General features: G+C 33.8%; 1 protein-coding gene across 7 annotated transcripts in view; it reads right to left on the reverse strand.

Annotated features, from left to right (window-relative positions):
* Nucleotides 1-14,778, reverse strand: part of KIAA0825 (KIAA0825 ortholog) — a 255,727-nt gene that overhangs the window by 204,423 nt on the left and 36,526 nt on the right. For 6 of the 7 annotated variants that reach the window (XM_035568040.2, XM_035568047.2, XM_050716133.1 and 3 more), the window contains 2 exons: nucleotides 12,904-13,043; nucleotides 3,152-3,320 (listed from right to left, as the gene is read on the reverse strand). In XM_035568040.2, coding sequence (XP_035423933.1) covers nucleotides 3,152-3,320; nucleotides 12,904-13,034 — 300 coding nt within the window. In that variant the 5' untranslated portion in view covers nucleotides 13,035-13,043. Of the gene's footprint in view, nucleotides 1-3,151; nucleotides 3,321-12,903; nucleotides 13,044-14,778 lie in introns of those variants that run through there. The other variant, XM_035568046.2, reaches the window with a different exon arrangement.

Consider the following 14,778-nt stretch of genomic DNA (forward strand, 5'->3'; position numbering starts at 1 on the left):
TTATCAGTCAAGTATCTTCCTATAAAAACATGCATGTTATAGAAATATGTGGAACTTGTTAATATCTTAAATAGTAGAAATTTATATGCATATATGTAAAGCTGTTTCGATTTCCTTTTATTGTCTACTAAAGCATTCTATGAAGTGTTGTGGATGCAAAGAGAACGTGTTGAGCTGGTAAACTGAGACTCTAGTCACTAACTGCTGCTAGCATAGTTAGAGTAGCTGGAAAGTCAAGTGCCCACAGGTAGACTTATGAATTTAAAGGTTATTTTTTTTATGAAGTATGCTCAATGATTATATTCTGAAATAAACAGAACAAGAGAAGCTGTCAAACCAGTGATTGTAACTCATGCCTTTAGATGATGAATCCAAAATGTCTTCCAAGCAAATCCGTATGCTGTTTTTTAAGGTTAAACAAAAACATTTTTATTCATGAAAGCCAGTAAGAATTTTTATAGTTTCAAATGCTTTGCAACTTAGACTAAAACATAAAAAAATAGGGAGTTTGCAGTTGCCATCTTAGACTTAGTGTTCCTCAAAAAAAGTCCCTGAGGTGAACAGCGAAGGTCTGAAAACACAGTATCATCAAGTCTCTTTGAACACTGCCTGTATTGACATAGGCTTTTCTATTTGAAAGTTTATCTTTAAGAAATACTTCAAAAGATGGTGACAAAACTATTCAAGAGAAAAAGATCCAAATTAGTGTCTAAAGGTTTTAGAGAAGTGTGAAAAGTTCTCTTATGAGCACAGAAAGTCAGTGATAACAGTACACAAAAAAAGACTTGCATTCTATCAACTAGACTACTGCCTGCTATAGACTACATCCAATATTGTTAAGGTTTTCTTAAAAGAGATTTGCCATTAGTTTAGGTCGTAGAGAATTTAATGAAGATGTGTTCGTGTACAGGTTCAGCTTTTAAGTATTTAAAACTACAGAATAGTACACAGAATGATGAGATTTCACATAACTGAAGTCTTTTAGGGTTCATGAAGAACCTCTCAGTATTTCCATGAGAGTTTATAAATGCTTGAGAATACCACATTGCATTATTTATTTATTTTTTAAAATTTGTTCCAGAAGCTTAAGAGATAAGTGAAATCGCTAACAAAATAAATATACATAATGAGGTATAGTAACAAATGTCCTGGGGTGGAAAGAAGGTTAATTTTATTGAAGATATATTGTATGATATTTAACTTGTCACTTGCAAGCTTTTAATTAAGTCAACTGAGTAATTAATTCAATGGATAGAAATACACAGTTAAGAAAGGTCAGACTGTAGTAATCTCATTAATGCTGAATACAACTGAAAACAGTTTAATACACATGTGTTTATGGAGCTAAGGATGAGTATAATTTCCTACAGATGGACCAACGGTGCTAGTGCAGATGCACATTTCATCTGTAGTCTCATCAAGGCAATAGGCTGGTTTATCTGAGAAGCCACGAGCCTGAAAACAGTTTTGTCCAAGTTCCCAAGCTCCATAGGCGTTCGTTCTCCTGATAAGCTGTGCAGCATTAAGGTTTTGAGGCTTCTCACCCTTCACTGTCTGTTTAGCAGCCTCCCAGGGAGCTGCTCCCAAGGCTTAACTAGCCTCTACAGCCCACAGCCAGACTGTCATGAAGTCTGTAGACTCTTGGGAAGCTGAGAGCTAGAAAGCACGTTTTGCATAAGATACACCCAAAGTGTTCCAGAGATGGGGATATTTTGGAGTTTGCCAAACAAATGCCGCCACCTGGTGTTCAGGTATATGGCTTAAATTGACCCGGCAGAAGGAAGAGCACAGGCAACGGACACGGGTAAGTAAGCCATCATCACCATTCCCTCTTCTGAGGGTGTTAAGTAAGGATATAACTGGACTAAGAGGAGTATCAAACAACTTGTAAATCCGTATTTTCTGGGATTCTCCCATTCTGTCTAGATCAAGTCTGACAAGTATCAGTCTGACATCCTTGAGCAGCATGATTATTAACAGCAACATGCATACTGATCACCCATGTAAGAAAGGGATTAAATCACTTCCTCACCACGTGAACATTAAAGACCTGGTCTTCCTAGAAATGACTTCATCATTTGACATATCTTAAATTAACCAGAGCTATCAGTCATGTAATTCAGTGGATTCAAGTATGACTGAAAGATCAACAACCAGTTTTATAAATCAAAAACAAAAACAAAACCAACAAAACAAAAAACACAACCCATCAAAAAGAATAATAAATAAATAAAAAGGTGATTTGATGAAGCTTGAGCTTTAGCCAGGAGAAGTCCCAAAGGAGAAAAAACTCCACTTCTTGTAACCAGATTTCTTCTGCCAATATGGGATATCTTATCCTAACGATGTTCACATCCAATAACAAAATCATGACAAAGAAGTAACCCAGAATAATTCACTGGACAAAGTCTATATTTATTTGTGTTGATACCTGTATATATGTATGTTATATAAACAAACATGTATGTAGTTTCTATACGAAGTTGAAGGCTGCCATTTACTAAGGTATTATCCTTCACTTATTTAGACAACTCAATTTTCCAGAATTCTACTTCCACGTATTTATTCTAATGCTAACTTTTCAGGAAAATTTGGGGTAAAAATCACATCTTTTTTCACCAAAGTGAAATGTGACTTCTGGTTAGGTCCAGTTACACAACTTGCAAGAAAAATGGATGTAGCTCCCACATGCTGATTTAGGAAAAAGTAGATATGAAGTTAATGCTTAAACAACACATTAAGCACAATAATCTGTATTAGATGGGTTATATTCATACTGATAAAAGTGAAGAGAAAGAATTAAAATTAACAGACTGTGTGTAGACAGTAACTTCATATGTTTTCACCTTCAAATGTTTATAAAACAGTATTGGTGATGCTGAACATGTGGAAGTATCAGCAAATTTTTTTAGACCCAAGTTTGTCTAGTTAGGACATGATCAAAAGGAAACATAAAGCCCTGCTGCAGACATAAAATCAGGACTAAGCTTTATGTTAAGTTTTCTGAACTATATTCACAGTAGTGGAGACTGAAATAAACCTAACAGGAAAAGAAAAACAAACAAACAAACAAACAAACAAACAAAAACAAACATAAGCATCATATAACCAACTTTCCCAAACATTAAACTCTGTAGTAAACAATTTTTACCAGAGTCCTGAGGAACTCCATCAGCTCTCCATGTGGTGTAGATGAAGGTCTGAGAGAAATAAAATTGCAGTTGTTTAGCCACTGAAGGCAGTCATTCGTGCTTTGCAGTATTTCATCAGTACATATTTCATTTACTTCTGATTGCAGGTCTTTAAGACACTGTTCCATGCTATAAAGAAAAAAAAAAAAAGGATTTTTTCACGACTTGGAAATAAAATTATTTTATATATCCCATTTTTCAAAAACAAAAACTACTTCAAATTATTGTAACACTTGTCCTTCTTCTTCATAAATTAAATTACTCTCGCTAAATAAGGCCTGAATTTCCAGCATTAATATTATAATGTATTTGAAAAAGTTCTCACACAATCTTGTACTTTCCAGTAAAGCAGTTGGTGAATAAGATATTGCTCACCTTAAGAGCTGGTCCTTGGTGTTTAATTAGCTAAGGAAGATAATATAAGCTGAATTAACTACCATATATAAAGGTGAATGTGTCATTCTGTTCCTTTAGCAATCAGCAGTTGCTTTACAATACATAAGATATTAACAACTTCTTAAAGACTGATTGACATACCACAGAAAAAGCTGAAAAGAATTTTAGTCACTTTTGCTGAGAAAGCAGATCTTTTATTTCCTGTTTTTTGTTATTAGAATATCTGAAAGAAAGTTTGTTTTCAAGGAGCTGATCCACTCCTTAACACCCCTATTTGTGAAATCATGTGTAGTTGACATGGTAATTACTGTGATTCCAGTGGCAAAAATCACAAGAACAGCTGATTATCGAAACAGGTTTCATTTCTGTTGGTGTTTCTATTTGGCACCTACATGAAAAGAACAGAAAATAAAAATCCAGAAACAGTCTACCTCCACATCATTTCCTACAAAAACACCTTTTCACTATTTTGTAACTACTTATCTTAAAAGCGATGCTTAATGTTTTATCTGGTTTCCATTAATAAAATAGTATTGACTATTTGTTAAACCTAGGTGGACCTAGGTTTAATAGAAACAAAGACCAAATTTTGGTTTATGGCAATGCTAAGCAATTCTCACTATTACTTGAATTTTATTCTGGAGTATATTTGTTAAATTGTTTAATGTTCTTAGAGCTGATAAAGGATGTAAGGTTTGATGCAAGTTAAAGTTTAGTTCTTTCTGTTAGTGGAGTTAAAGGACTAGATGACACCCAGCTAGCTCTTTACAGATACTTCAGTGGCTGATACTTTTGATCATGTTAGTCTCTATTTTCATGACATCAGCCAAACAACAAGAAAGCCTACTGTACTGTCTCTTTGTTTTATATAGATGAAGTATGTTTGTTTTTCTTTACCTGCTCTCTAACATTTAGAAACTAATATGTTTGGCAAAGTAGACAAGAAGATTAGAAAAGAGGAGAAGAGGAGAAAATGAGGGCAGGAGGAGAGGAAAGAAAAGAAACTGAGTATCAAAGTGTGTAACAAGGTAAAGTGTATTACAAGTAGTGACAAAAATACCGGCTTAAAGACCTCTGCTTTTCCAAAACACATGCAATGTAACTTTCTAAATTAGTAGCCTCGAGTACAGTATGGGTATTTTTTTCTGCATAACTCCTCCGTACAGAAAGATTAATTTAATAAATGTTTATAAAACATGTAATCTGCTTTAACTATGAAGAAATAACAAATCTCTAACACTACTAACCCATGCGAATTTGTAGCAAGTGGTGAAACTGATGATGAAAAGCCATTTTGCTTATCGCCCACTGACTACATTTTGTCATTCGATGGTGCCTATGGTACTGTGAAAGAAGTATTTATTTGTTTTTGTTTGTTTGTTTGTTTGTTTCTACTGGATTTTCTCCTTTACTGAGTGATTTGCATTTTATTCTTTTACAGATATTATGCAATGTACCCTAAACTCCTTCTAGTTGTCTCATTCTGATCAATAACGATAAAATGAATCACTATGATCCATACCTTTGGCAACAAAGTCTGTTAATTCGAATTGACATTTTAGAAAATCAATGGAAAATAAAAAGCAAATGATCACACCAAATTATGTGCTAAGATAAACCACAGACTGGGTTTTCCTTTTATTTGTAAGTAGCCTACAACAAATATAATGTATTTTGTTCTGAGAATGCCATGAAGACATATCAGTGATGATAAATATCATTTTGTGCCTTTTGTTTCTTTAAAATAGTCATAGAAAATAACAAGCTGCAAAAGTAAAATGTATCAATGGTAAACACTGAATGTAAGGACAACTCTGTACTGTAACTTAAGTGCAGAGTGCCTATAACATTTTGAAAGGGAAAAAAAAAATACATACAATGTTTCCAAAACAAGGATGACTATAAAACTTACTTAAGAAAGTTACTTACTTTAAGTTTACTTACTTTTAAACTTAAAAATACATGGGTCATTTTGAACAGCTTATCTTCCTATATTTAATTGTATTCAATAACAATTATGGATATATTAGTTTCATGCTTAAAAGGCATGATAAACCAGTCAAAGTGTATTTTACTGACATGAAGACACTGCATTTTACAGCTGCATTATCTTCAAGAACCTAATTCAGTAAGTAGAACGAATGGAAAAATATATTAAAACTTCTAAAATATTATGAATACAGGGGTAGTCTGCACACCACTCTCCATAAAATTGAAGCGGAAGTCTTTTCAAGACTTTTCTGAGCATCAGTGAGCTCAGAATGATGTGCACTGAAACAAGTATCTGCTCATTGTCACAGGACCTTATCAGGAGCACAAAGGACTTCCACTGAAAAACAATCTTTCTCTGCCTGTGGCCCAGTCAGGCTCCTGGTGGGACAGCCCAGCCATGAATGCTGATTCTAAACTTGACAAAAGATTGGCATGCAACTTTTTAACTTGTGAAACCTGTTCTTTGGAGTATGAAACAAAATGCCTTGTTCATACACCTTGACTCCTGGAACACACCCTACGGCTTTTATTGTGGTGTGTTGATGTGCCTCATTCAGTCATACCCAACTGATAACAGCACTGGGCATTGTAAAAGGGACTACTGCTCTTAGCCTCTGCCAGTCTGCTTCAATTAGGAACCAGCTTTCACATTCATCTTCAACATCTGAATTTGTGTGCCAGTCAATAAAACACAAACCACAGACAAGCCACAGCCTTCACAGGAACAGATATTTTAGTTATTTGTCCCAGCACTGATAAGGGGATTAGGAGGATACATTTCAGTGGACCTCCATGTAGGTACAAACCATGATAATTCTATTAATTTTGTTTAATCCTTTTATCTCAGTAAGGTAAAAGTGTTATTTGTACTAAAACTGTTTTCCATTGAATAAAATGTTTTCATACTGTTTACTTACAACAGACTGTAGTTAAACACGATATCAAAAACATTGTTATTTCTCACTTTTATGATTTTTGTCAACATATACTATTATATAAGATTACTCCTTTATATTAATTAAATTATTAAATAGAATATTTAGGTTTTCAGTTACCTCTGAAAAAAACACTCTTTATGTGCATCCTCTGAGTTTAGAAAGCAGCTTTTTAAATAAAAGACTTCCTCCAAATTATAATTATCCTTACAGTATATAAAACTTTATAATTTTGTCTTTGTGTAGAAAAGAGTCTGTTTTCCAAGTTTGCTGAAGTTTCAAAAGCTCTAAACAAAATATATGATCTTGATGTCAAAAATATGCTTAAGGTATGTAATGAATTATATTCTTACAATCACAAACAAGTACAATCACAAACAGCTATTTAAAAGGCTATATTCATTTTTTTCCCAAGTAATCCTTTTTCAGTAAAGGTTAAATGAAATTATATTTTAGTAAATTCATTGCAGTAAACAAGCTCAGTTTTTTGAACAAACTGAGGCATCAATCCAGACGATATCAATGGACACTCTGCATGCAACGACAGGACAATAAGTTGTCTTAAAAACATGTGTGGTCAATGGAAAAAATACAGCCATGTCTGTGTGCAACCCCATCTGAATCAGGCAGACAGGATCTGGAGGACAACAGGGAAATCAGATGTAACTCTGTATTTAATGTTTTTTTCCTGTTTACCACTGTTAACTGGGTCTTTGTTCCATATGTTTTTTTGTTTTGTTTTGTTTTGTTTTTTAAATATCCTATGAAACACTTAACCTTACCGATAAGGAAAGGAATCCAATTCATGTTTTAAATGCTGGACATTGCTGGAACTAACCAGAAAGTACTTAATTCTTCTGTTGGAATTCAGCCTGTTGGTACTACATTAGAATAGCTCTGCACGGTCAGTCAGAATTTCTGCATGTGTCTGGCAGTGGTCACTTGGAGATGTCAAAGAAAAATTAAAACAAAGCATACCAGAAAAAAAAAGAAGTTAATATTTCTCAGAATATTTTCATCATCTTCAGCAGTTTGTGACATACGGATTTAAACCAGATTGTGTCTTAGCATTTAAAAGGCCTCAATTAGTTTTTCTTCCATGAATGCTATGGAACTGTTCATACACAAAAAGAAAAGAAAAAAAAAACACCACAAAACAGCCACCAAACTACTAAATACAGAGTGCAGTATAAAAGTAAATGAAAAAAAATAACCTAACTCTGTAGCAAAGCAATCTGAAAGTTATGGATTTTTGTGAAATTGACTTATTTTTCAAGAAAGATACCTTCAGTTCCCCTTGAGGAATATCTTGAGCCTCCATGAGCGCATTAATGTTTGCAGTTAGAATTACCGACATGCCATTATGCCAGTGAAAATGTGATTTCACTGAAATAGCTTCTCCTTCTTACAACTGAGGGTGTTTTTTTTGTTGTTGTTTTAATTTTTACAAATTAAGCTAAATTCTGTTACGTTACCTGTGTCCACATTAAGAGTGCTTTTCTGGAGTACCATTTGTAAGTATTCACACTGTACAGAGACAGTCTTCACTTGAGAACTCCTATTAAGTTAATAACCGTTTTTAGGAATAACCTAACCATATGGAGAGACTGCTTTTGGCATGACTGCATCAACAGACAAACTGAGGGACTGGTCAGTTACAAACCAAGTACTGTAATGGAACTGGTAGTGTATGAACTGCCACGCTGATACAACATTTTGAAAAACATAGCATCAAAATGAGGGTTGCTGTCTCCATGCATCATTCTCCATTGCTTAAGATGACTACAACTAAGTTGAAGGATGATCTTTTAACTCCTTTTAATTCCTAAAGAGCACAAATTATTTCACATAGAATATGGAACAGCCATAAAATGACAATAAGATTGCTTAAATTTAAACTGCTAAGCTATAAACTGAAGTAATCTTTAAACCTCATGTTACTTGTGCTTAAGAGCCTTATATGCATCCAGATCTGCTGTTAGAATGTTAACATGTCTTTTATTAAGAACAGACAGGTTATTTTAACATTAATGAAATAATTGTTTCCACTGTCTTCTGAAGGCAGAAGCACTAACTGTGTATTAGTTTGCGATCATCATTTATATTCCTGGAAAAGTTTGACTGCTAGCTTACAGGGCATTTCATGTAATATCAATCATACCATTTGGAAATCTGTGTGAGAGGACCTGCCATATACTTTGAGAGTAAGAGATCTTTGAAATAAACTTTTAGCAGTGTAATTCCCACATGCATTTTCCTCGTACATTTTCTAGAGAGAAAGCTATCAAGAAAGAAGCAGCTATCTCAAACTCAGGGACCACGCGCGGAGACAACACAAGCTGAAAAGGAATAAAATTATATCCTCTTTGTAGTTCAATTACTCCTTCCTACAAATTACAATAGGGCAGTGGTTAGACAGAAACTTTTCACAAGGATTTTAGTAACATTGTTCCAGTATCTCAATAAGAGCTAAATTCTCTGTTAAATACTATATAAATGTAGAGCACTTGTAGAGCAAGCAGATTACAAATACAAGTATCAGGGTTTTCTTTTTTTTTTTTTTTTTTTGGATGAATATTAAATCCAAGTGTCCATTACCAACGTTTTTCCTGTCGTGTTGGCTGTAGTTAAAATTCTTGTGAATATTCAACCGCTACTTGGGATTTTGGATGGAGATTCCAAGACTTTGCCAATTCTTTTGAATAAGAAGCAAGTGAGGTATAGCTCCTACCTGAAAATTCCAGAAAGGAACAAGCCACAGTTTTCTTCAAAATAAAATAAAAAATAAAAATAGAGAGAAAGATAACCCTTGCAGCACATCTCGATTTAAAAATACATGAGCCCTTGCATACTGTAATTCTGATACAGAAAAATGTAATGAGACAGCAGTGCTTAATACCTTGTCTGAAACTCCTGTTCCTTTGCTGTGAAGTGTTAATGGTGGGAAGTATTTCTATGCACATCAGCAAAGTTGTAAACAACATCCAAGAGAACTGGAAAGTGTCATACTAGCATCCTGGTTAAGGCACTTTCCAAATAATCCTGAAGTCTGCAAGTTAAGCATTCTGTCCTGATTATAAGGACTTACTCAAGTCCTGATTATAATTTATATGAACAGTTATGAGACAAGATGCAATGCTATAAGTACTTATTAGTCTTGACCTCACTGGAGCCCTTGAAAAAATACCTTCAACAAAATCCCAGATGACTGATTTACTGTTAATTAGACAGAGGGTCAGCTTGAAGTTTATCAGACTGAAGTCAAATTAAGCCTCTGTAAAAAGCCCTAGAAAGATATGGTCTCCAGTGTATCACAGAAATATAATTATTAGTAAATAATTTTGCTGAAGTCTGAGTAATTCTCCTGCTGAAGAAGACCTAGAATACCTCACGATGTCCTACAGCCTCATAGCATCTGTTGGCACTTTATTGCCACTAAAAAGCAGTCAACCACCCACTGAAGTGACAACAGTGCACGTGCACGCACATGCACGTCTATGCACACACACACAAATCATCAACTGCTAAAGAGCCTACAAAGCTTGCAATCATATTTAAGCTACGCAAACTTGCCTTGCTTTCAAACCCTATGCCTTATTTTCTGCTTAGTAGTAGTAAATACCAGTCAAAAGTTTAGTTCTGTGAATTACTCATAAATTAGCTGTTATGAACTCTTAGGCGTCCATACTAGAAGACAAAAAATCCAGCAATTCAGCTTTGAGAAACAACGAAAGTCAAAGCAAATGTGAGGGGAAATACTGGAGACAAATAGCAGTCCTAATGAAATTATGAATACAGCTTCATGTTTTAGAATAACCTGACACTACCACTGCACTTAAAACTGGGCAGCAATGACAATGGCTTTGAAAGTTCATATTCACCTCCCTCTGTAAACTACTGTAAAAATAAAGTTTACATTCAAGTGCAATAAGAGCTCTGTTATATAATAGTGAATGAATGAATGAACCACTTATTGCCTTAATACTTAGAAATAAAACAATTTCCCACAGATGCCTTTTTTTTTTCCTTTGTTATAGTGTCAAATAGAATTGGTACAATTCAAAAACACAGAAAGTAATTCAAGAGCTGGAAAGCATATCTGATTTGTTGTGTCACACGATTTTATAAAAGCTATTCAGTTGGAAGGCAATAAATGAGCATTCAAGTGATTTACACACTTTTGGATCATAATTTTTTACACAATGTTACATTTTTAAAAATATATATATGCTGTATACTATTATGTTTATTCTCTGTGGTATAATAAAATCATAAATCTATCTGATGAAAAATAGATTGTATTCCAATTGTATCACTGTAGCACATAGAGCTGCTCTTATCATACCACTTACAAAGATCAATGGTAACTTGAAAATGATTTCATTCCATGCTGCCTCTAATATATTAGCAATAAAGGACTGTTTTTAATTTAAAAGTCACATCAGCTGCTGTCCATCTTCTTTTAAACTCCTCTCGATTTCTGAAACTGACGTATTACAGGAGCAAAATATCACCTGGTAGCAACAGGGTTTTCTGACTTTCCCTGAGAAAATGAGTTGAAAAACTAGCTTAAGTGTCAATTCAACAGAAATGCAAAGCTTTTCCTGACACGTGTTGCTGTGCTACCACACCCTAATCAAATTTCCTCCTCTCCCTGAAGACCTTGCAGAACTTAAAACCTTTGGATCTTACAAAACTTAGAAGCAAAGGCCCATCTAATTTGTAGGACTGAAACTATGAGAGGGGCGTTCTTAAAAATGCATATAGTTCCACTGTGATGATGTTAATGTAAAATGTAACATAAAAAGTTCACTGATGGTACTATTAAAAGGAGCAGTCAGCTGGCCTCTTCTCCCACAGCCAAAAGATTTCTTAGCCAGCAGTACAGATTTGACACATATTAAAAAACACAAACAAAAACAGTAGTAAGGCATGTGTTCATTTTGACAATAATCATTCTAATCCTTATGTAGACTCTGCATAACAATGACAAAATCAGTGCTATTTGGTAGCTGAAGAGGTGACAATATCTGGTTTACACATTTGTTAAATATGCTGGTGCTATTTTTCCCAGACACGTAACACCATACACCAAACGCATCTTTGACTATTTTATGACATCAAACAAAGTAAGTAAGTGTCAGCATTTCACTACCATCAACAGCTGGAAAATTGTAATATGAAATTGCACTGTGCAGTGGTCCACAACTCAAAACATATTTCCCAGATCTTCAGTAACATTGTTACCTTTGGGTAGCTACTATCAAAATGTCTGTAATCACTAAGATTTTAAGCAAAATTTTGAAAAGTGAGATATTGATAATGTTAATAACAATAAACCTAAAAAAATTCTCAGCTTGGCGTAGCGAATATAACAGTAATTCAGAGATGACCTAAATCAGTTTTCAGCGATGTATAGCAAAGATTTATCTCCATTATTCAGGAAGCTGTTTGGTAGCAGACAAAGACCTCTCACAAATGTGGCCTTCATTACAATTACATGATCAAAAACCGAATGTCATGAAGGGCATTCTTTGAAGTCATGACTCTACAACATGCTTTTCTATCTAAACGCAAACATTGTCAAAATTTAACACAAGATGATGGTTCTTGCTATATCTCTGAATGTATAAAGGATACTTAATCTATTTGCATAAGAGCATCTTTCACAATATTTAAAATACTTCAGAACGTATTTTTAAAGTACCAAAAGAGCTTAGCCACAAAATGCACCATCACTTTTCAAAGTAGAAAGGCACAATACCTTTAAGTGATTTTCCTATACTCATGCAGAAAGTGGGCATCAACAAAGAACTTTTTCAGTACTTCGCAGTTTCTAAAGCATTGATTTTTGTGAACTAGTATGTAGAAAAGACATGGAAAATGAAATAAATTGCAAACCAAATTCTAGTTAGAAAATCTGGTATTGCAGCATAAATGTAATTGAAATAGGTAAAATAATTTTATAAGAAATATTTGTACTAACTTGCTCTATCTACTCTCATTAGAACTGTTTAAGGACACCATGGGTTCAAATTTTACTTTTTTGTACAATTCTGCAGCTCTTAGTGAACAAAAATTCTTTTAGCTATAGAAAATACAACTGCAATGGAAATATATGTTTTTTTTCTTCCGCTATCACAACTACTACAATAATTCCCAACATTAAGATGATTCAATATGTTAAAAGTACCATGCAGAGAAACACCAGAGCACAAATATTAAATGCCATTAAAATGTGTTAAATGCTCAAGCAGTAACGGTGAATTACTATGGAAATAATGAGAATTTTAACCTACAGCTAGAAAAGAAAGAAGACAAAAGGTGTATTTCTTCCTGAACGTAATGACTTTCACTAACATTTTGAATACAAATAAAACTCTCTTTACCTGGAAGAATTCTTCTTTATTTTTTCATCAATATCATTAAGGACTTGTTGAAACTCTGATTCTCCAGGAAGGACATTTAACAAACAGTCTAAATTGGAAGAATCGAGAGAATACTCTCCTCCCCACTCCATATTCACAATCTGTAAAATACAACATAAATACACAAAAATAGTTAAAAAAGGAAAAAATCAGACTGTAAGTATCAACATTTATAAGATATTGAAATAATGAAATGCATACTGGCAGCATTTGTGTAGGAAATTATAAAACCAGCATTGAATAGCAAACCTTTTGCCTGCTTCTGAGTACAGTTCTATAGAGAAGTATACCTGTAAAAAAGATATAAATTTCATATCTTGCATTTTTCATTTTTAAACAAACAGTTATTTTATCTCAATTGGAGTAGTAACTTTGTTTTCTGGAATGGAAGCACATCATCACAGCTAACTAGATTCTAAAAAAATTCAGATCAAAACACTTCAATGTACCTGAAAACAAGAGACATCAAGCTTTTGAGATGTCTTTCTCAGTGACTTACTTGATACCTATTTTGCCAAAACCTAAGTGAAATCCACTGGTCTACTCAAACAAAATAAGACACTAAATCCCAGGAGTCTCTACATCATAAGCAAAGCACAAGCAGAGTGCTGCTATTTTTTGAGAAATAATGAAATTGATTTTACAACTAGTGATGACTTAGGACTAAAATTAAAGAAAAAATTACTTAAAATTGGAAAGTTCTTAATAACTAGCCTATTTAATGTCTACTGTTTATTAATACTATTCATATTCCAGCAGTAACTTGAGGCACAGATGTTATTATTCAGATATGCGCAATATTTGAGCAACAAATTATGATGAATTAAACATTCACCATTTTTCTTACAAGCAATAAAAGTTTATGAAACAAGCACTATGTTGGCCAAACAAGATTATTTTAATATTTTAGACTACAAACTGTAATAATAGAAATGACAAAATGCATATGTAATTTTCCAAACAATGAAATCTTGAATGATCAGAATTAGCTTTATTTACACTGTAAGCCTAATTTAGGTTATGAAAAACACCATACAATTACCACTGTGATTGTGGTTCATATTATCTTTTGGATAGTGACTCACTATATTTTCACTAAAAAATATGCTTGCTGCATCACCAAACCTTATTGAAAAAGAGATCACAAGTGCCTACTCTGCCAGTATTCAAATGCAAACCTATCAAGACTGACACTTTTTCCTCAAATACTGTTTCTTCGTACTTAATATCAAGATCTCTAAAGGACTGAACCCTTAACTGAGCAGAAAGCTTCCCAGTTCGTATGTGAATCTTAATAGTGATGGCATGAATACCACTTTTTAACCCCTGTTGCTGCTGGTAGATAAGTTCCTTTTTTTTTTTTCTTTCCTTTTTTTTTTTCCCCCAAGGAAATTCTTCTAGTCACATTTTGGGGAATTTACCTAGCATCACTACTCTAAAACAAACTGATGGATTCTAAGTGAACATTCTACAAACACGTGCTCCAAAATACACATCACATTAAGACCGAAGATCAAGATGGTACATTTGGTCAAATATGAATACAAAATTATAAATAGCAAAACTGCCCATTTCTTGAGCAGAAGTGTCACCACTGATTCTGGCTTTGGTCTTTCAAAAAGAAAAGTTAAAGCCTGAAGGTCCTGTAGAGCCTTGTTTCTTGCACATCTGAATGAACAGTATAAAACACATAGAGCTATGAAATATTTATTATATAATATTCTTAAATTCTCAGAAGCTAAAGAATACCCCTTCATAAATAACAATTCCAAGACTTCTCAACATTTTGGAATGTAGCTGAAACTCAGTCACCCTTCTGGTTAAAAGGTCTGGATG

Source organism: Cygnus atratus, chromosome Z, assembly GCF_013377495.2.
Source record: "Cygnus atratus isolate AKBS03 ecotype Queensland, Australia chromosome Z, CAtr_DNAZoo_HiC_assembly, whole genome shotgun sequence".
In the NCBI taxonomy this organism is placed as follows: domain Eukaryota; kingdom Metazoa; phylum Chordata; class Aves; order Anseriformes; family Anatidae; genus Cygnus; species Cygnus atratus.